General features: G+C 36.2%; 1 protein-coding gene across 1 annotated transcript; it reads left to right on the plus strand.

The window, feature by feature from the left end:
- The first annotated feature begins 338 nt into the window (after positions 1-338).
- Positions 339-821, plus strand: LOC149219058 (protein SRC2-like). The gene has a single exon (XM_089386690.1). It carries the CDS (start codon positions 339-341, stop codon positions 819-821), a length of 483 nt encoding a protein of 160 aa, XP_089242816.1.
- The last annotated feature ends 5529 nt before the right edge of the window (positions 822-6350 follow it).

Here is a 6350-nt window from a genome sequence, read left to right on the forward strand (position 1 = left end):
TTTGAAATGGAAATCACAACAATAAAATTCTAAAATGAAACAACAAATGGATTTGGTACAAATTTGTTTTTGTTTGTTCCATTATTGTTGTATCTATGAATGGGTTTTTCTGCTTCTTGGCTTCGATCATGACCATTTGGGGTGGCCTTCTGCACTGATTTCCATCTGCTTTCATCATCATGAGCTAGAGAGTCTATGATGTGTTTTGTCTTATAAGTCAGTTCTATACAATGTTCAGATTTCAAAAGATTTCATTCATGGCGTTTCTTCTCCTGTAATTTCAATCAGGGTGGTCTCTGAATATTGCGTTTCCTTGTGCAATAAATTCACTCTACATCATGGGGGAAGCTTACACACAGCTGGAGCTTAACATCATCTCAGCTCAAGATCTGAAGGAGATGCATCTTTTTGGCATGATGCAGACCTACTGTGTTGTATGGATCAATTTCGAGAAAAAACTGACGACGCAAATTGACAGAACAGGGGGCACAAACCCTACTTGGAACGACAAGGCCATATTCAGAGTGGAAGAGAGTTTGATCCGCTGTGAAACCTCTACTGTGATGATGGAGATATACTGCGTGGGTTGCCTCAGGGATACCCTGCTAGGCACTGTGAGGGTCTTGCTTTCCACTCTCCTCAAGGGCTACGGGAGCACAGATTTCAGTGGGATGAGTTTCTTGGCACTGCAGGTCCGTCATCCTTCTAGTCACCCACAGGGCATTCTCAACCTTGGCACCATGATTCTTGATGGAGTAGATCTTCACAGAATGAATAGATTCATCCCTGCAACTGGGGGGCTGTGGGTTTCAGAGATTTGATGGGGAATCCTGTCGAACCCAGGCCTTCGTTTGTGGGAAAATTACTGTCCATTAAACCTAATAATGTTGTTGATGCCCAAGAACAGCAATCCCGTTGTCAAGACTTCAACAGTAGTGCATGCAAGGAACAAGGCAAAGATCAAGAAAAGCAGAAAGATGGTGGTGAGATGGTTGAGAAGGAGAAGAAGAAAGTTGTTGGCTGCTATCAGATTCTCATGGCCCCAAAATTGAAAAGGAATAAAGTTGGATTGAGGAATGGGGCTGCAAAAATTCATCTCAGTCCATCTGACAGTAACATCTGTGCCAAGGAAGATCAAGATCCTGCTCTGGCTTACAACAAAGCAATAGCAATTTATGCATAGTGTTATCATCAATAATATTATTGTGCAAGAATACGTTGGTTTTCTGTTATTATATTCTTTGTGCAAGTGCCTTCAATTCCTAGTTGATTCGTGAAGTGCTTATTATGGCATACATAAATATTTTGAAAATCACGAGCCACTGTGGATGAAACACTGGTTTATGTAAAAGTTTGAATAGATATATGAATCTGAAAAGGGCAAGTTCAGTGCCTTCAGTCTGCTACTTCGATATATATTCTTAGCCTATGTGGATGAAACATTGGTTTGTGTAAAAGTTTGAATAGATATGAGTCTGAATTTTGCAATGGGCATGTTCAGTGCCTTCAGTCTGCTACTTTGATAGATACTCTTAGCCACTGTGGATCACACATTGGTTTGTTTAAAAATTTGAATAGATATATAAGTCTCAAATGGGCAAGTTCAGTGCCTTCAGTCTGCTACTTTGATATATACTCTTAGCCACTGTGGATGAAATATTGGTTTGTGTAGAAATTTGAGTAGATATATGAGTGAATTGGGTAATTTCAGTGCCTTCAGTCTTTGATATATACTACTCTTAGCCACTATGGATGAAATATTGGTTTATGTAAACAATTGAATAGATATATCATATATGAGTCTGAAATGGGCAAATTCAGTGCCTTCAGTCTGTTGCTTTGATATATATAGAGTATATATATTTGTTTACAGGATGATCACTGCATTTTTAACTTATGTCCTTCATTAATCAAATCGATCTTTCAAAGACACAGTAGGCTTTCCTAATCTTGCAGAAAATGGTCCGTCCATATTAAGCCATAAGGATGAAAACCAAGCGAGATAATAATCATCTGATGCAAGTGACTATTGTTGAAAAATATTTCTAACTCTCGTTTTACTTTGACATTATTTTATAATCAAGAAAATGTGGGAAAGAAGGCTATATTACAAGCCCATTAGATGAAGTTGGGGTAGATTTTATGGTTTGAAACTAACTCAACCAAAATTTTCTACATTGTTTTTATCAATATGAAAGCCTGAGAAGATAGGTGCAAGTGAAGCAATGGAGTTTTGAAATCAATGAAGGAGATATTGCATTTTCTAGGAAAAATGCCATCATCCACAACCGATTAACCAATTCTTTCTTCCTATGTAGCATCCTTGCTTTGACATAAGTTGGACAGAGATGAGGACTTACACCGACATTCCATATTCAACAGCTCTACTTAGACATTGACATAACTCATATAGACATCTCTATGATTGGGACTCAACAACAGACAAACTCTGCTGTCAACTCAGCTGCTTATGAAATGGCCAGAGTCTTCTTAAAAATTTCAATATTTCTACAGTTGAGGATTGTAGCAAAGCTCAGGGATCAAACTTAACTCCATGCTTATGAGGCATCCGCGTTCTCACAGTTACTTGCAGCTCATTCTCAGTTTTAATGGGAAGGTGATATATGGTGTATTATTGTTGCAGTGGCAGGGGATGGATTTTAATTGCTGGTTGGACCAAAAGAAATTGATGCAAATCAATATTAACTAGTTATTGATAATTTTGCCCACTGAGTTCCCTGAGGTCGAGTATAATGCTTTCCTTGCTTATCAAAGAATATTGCTTATCAAAGAGTATTGATTCCTTTTCAATAGGAGTAGCATGTGAGTGTCAGTTTTATAAAGAAGATTCTTTTTATTATTAATAAAAATATAGATAGTTAGTTTCATTTTAAAGGGTTATAAATATGAGTTATAAATACAAGACTTAAAAGGTTGTAAATATTTCAAGGGTTGTAAATATGAGTTATTAATTGTTTTTACTCAAAACATGATAAATAGCCATTTACAATTTCTTTTTAATTGAGTGACTCAAATTCATGTTTCTTTAGGTTGACCGTAAACCCCCTAAAGTGGAAAAAATTGTGATTCCAATAATTAGAGGGATTGTCATCATGGGGTGATAAGAAATTTAATATTCCAAGAAGAGGAGGTAGTAGTAGATTCTAAATAAATTAGCAATGCAACAACATAAATGTTTGCAACAAATTTAGAGAGATCCACCTTGTTGAATAATGCACACACTACATGGATAATGGATTTCCGCGCTTTATGCCTTACGCCTTACGAAGTTTTCTTTGCAACATCTGGTGCAAATGCTAGTCTAATTCCCACCAAAACACAAAGGCCAGAACAATAGTTAGGCACGGCAATATCGATCTCCAATCTTCGCTGGAAATATATGGAAACAGGGACAGGTTAGGTCACTGGATCGATATTTAGGATATGTAGATCATTCTTGTTTTTCAAATCGACTGAATGCCTTAGCTACAGATTGTTCTACCTTTTCACACATATTTGTTTTAAGTTTTCACAGGGAATGCAGCAGTGATTCAAGGGAAGTTAGGGTTTTAGGGTTAAATTTCGATATGTTGAGGGATCTAGCGATGGAGGAGGATCTCTTCAATAGCTCACCCCACAAAACATCGATTTATTCCCACATTCATTCGCTTGTTTCCCACTGTTCCTCCCTTTACAGGGATGGAAGGGAGATGCGATGCGGTGGATGTCCTCATTCAAGGGATGGAGGAAAGGGTTTTCATCTGGTTTTCGCGTTTTGCTTGTGGTTCTCTCCAGGAAATTCTACTAGCATTTGCACCTTATGTTGCAAAGGAAACGCCGTAAGGCATAGAGTGGGGAAGAATAGCATAGAGTGGGGAAGAATAGAGACATGTATAGAGTGGGGAAGAATAGGGACATGTGAATGGACATTGTTGAAAGCAAGGGTGGATGATAATGAGTTACAATTGCAATAATTAGTTATGTGTATTCTGAAAATGAATATTTTGTAAATAATAATAGGTTGTGGAAGCATTTATAAAAAGTATGCCTTCAACTACACAATTGATATCTACAGAAATAGAAGGCTAGAAAACAAGAATTTTAATTTATAAGATCCAATTTACATGGTTGGTCAACATGTAGAAACCCTTTGTGTCATCGCTCTGTCCAAGTGGGGAATAATAATATGACAATGGAATCACTATTGTGAATATGCAGAGACATAATACTATGGCATGCTTATAGATCGTTGTTGGATGAATGACTTGCAATTGGCTTTCAAGCTTCTGGTTCACCATAAGTTGGATCTACAAAATATTAGTTGGATCTGAAGAACAAATAAAGGTAGGATAAAATGTCCAAATTTATGAAATTATTAGTTTCTTCCTTCCCCACCTTTCCATTGTTGTTATTATTATTATAATACTAATCATAATATTATTATTATTACCAGATAGCTCCCTGGATGCCGTCAAACAATTAATATTTATTTTATTAGAACAAATCAAGGTACGGATAGAAAGCTAAAATTTATGAAATTATTAGTTTCTTCCTTCCCCTCTTTTTCGCTCTTGGCATTATGACACTTCCTTTCACATCCTACAATGGATTGAACTTGCAAGAAAATTCGAGGTGAACCTTATACCTCTGCCTCTTCTGTTCATTTTTTACAGAAGGAGGTATATACATCTTTAGTTCATATTTCTAGCCATTATCAACACATAATACATGTTTTTGTATACATGGAATTAAATTTTCATCATGTTTGAACTCAACTATTTGCCTTCCAAGGCTGGCTAAAATGGTTGTTGGGCTGAGGGCCTCCACTGCAAATATTTTTATTGACAATGGCCCTTACAGAGAGTTTATTTTCAAGCATTTTCAAGTGGCTTCTGTGGATGAAGAAAGTGCAGCAGTAGTTCTAGTAAGTTGATCAGTGTATAAAAGAAATTCCCATCTGAAGCCCTGAGTAGGCTATGAGTGAGACTTTTTGCCTCTACATAAGAGTTCATTAGATAATGTGTTCTACAAACCCCTCTCACATTCAACTAGGTATTACCACCTATATTTTATCTTGATTTAAGTATATTTCCAGTAACAATTCACCAAACTGTAGTCAGCCTATGTGATGAAACAATATCACCAAAAGTTCAAACTACACATGTTACCAATAAAATTGTTGGCTAAACCTATAAACAATCTTAATCATCCACTTCTACCTGCCTTCTTAGTATTAGGCTTTTACCAACATGTGTGTGATTAAACTGTTTCTCATCTTTTATCAGCTACCAGGTTTGACAGAAAAGAAGTGCAAATTTCCTACCTCCATTATCTAACAGATCTGCTAATTTCTGAATCATTCAAAACTTGAATAGGGCCAATATATTGAAATAACACCATGAGATCCTCAGAACTTATGCCTCCATTTATAAGCTATCTTAAATAAGCCATTTATTTTGGTAATCCAAATAACAAAAAAACCATTCCATTTCTTGCCTTTAAAACAGATATTTTCATCCAACAACTTCTAGTGGCAGGCAGAGGCAAATTCATTGAATTTTACCATTCATGCCAATCTTGGTATGCAAAGGCAGATTCATTGAAATCAGATATTTCTTTCAGCAAAATATAGCAGTGTGATGAATATGTTGGCAACGATTAAATGACCCCTGGTCCACTACAACGAGGAGAACATGATTCAATAACTATTTGAAGGCTCTACATGTACAAATGTAGTACACTGTTTTCTTCTGCCCAAGCTGCATTTATGGTTGTGATTATCACAGTCTTGTTAGGCACTAAATTTTTTTCTAGATCATTCCATAAATCAAAGGCAGTTACAGATGAATTCAATTCTGAACTCTGCAAGAGATTGGCTCTTAAGTGAACCGTAATAGCCATGGAAATTTATTTATAAAAAGTATGCCATCAACTACAAAATTGATATCTACAGAAATAGAAGGCTAGAAAACAAGAATTATAATTTATAAGATCCAATTTACATGGTTGGTCAACATGTAGAAACCCCCTCCACTACAAATATTTTTATTGACAATGGCCCTTATAGAGAGTTCATTTTCAAGCATTTTCAAGTGGCTTCTGTTGATGAAGAAAGTGCAGTAGTAGTTCTAGTAAGTTGATCAGTCTATGAGTGAGACTTTTTGCCTCTACATAAGAGTTCATTAGATAATGCGTTCTACAAACCCCTCTCACATACTCAACTACATGACTACCCTATTCAAGAGCCAGCTATTCCAATAAGCATGTGAATGAAAATCACCTATACAATTTACCAATTACAACAACAACCAACCAACAAAAACAAAAAAAATGTACTCAGCAGACTAAGG

Source organism: Pinus tabuliformis, chromosome Q (genome assembly GCF_031772625.1).
Source record: "Pinus tabuliformis cultivar Carrire ecotype Pingquan chromosome Q, CPIR1, whole genome shotgun sequence".
NCBI classification, from domain to species: domain Eukaryota; kingdom Viridiplantae; phylum Streptophyta; class Pinopsida; order Pinales; family Pinaceae; genus Pinus; species Pinus tabuliformis.

Coding starts and splice junctions, on each gene's coding strand:
- LOC149219058 (XM_089386690.1), top strand. CDS start 339: ATGGGGGAAGCTTACACACAGCTGGAGCTTAACATCATCTCAGCTCAA.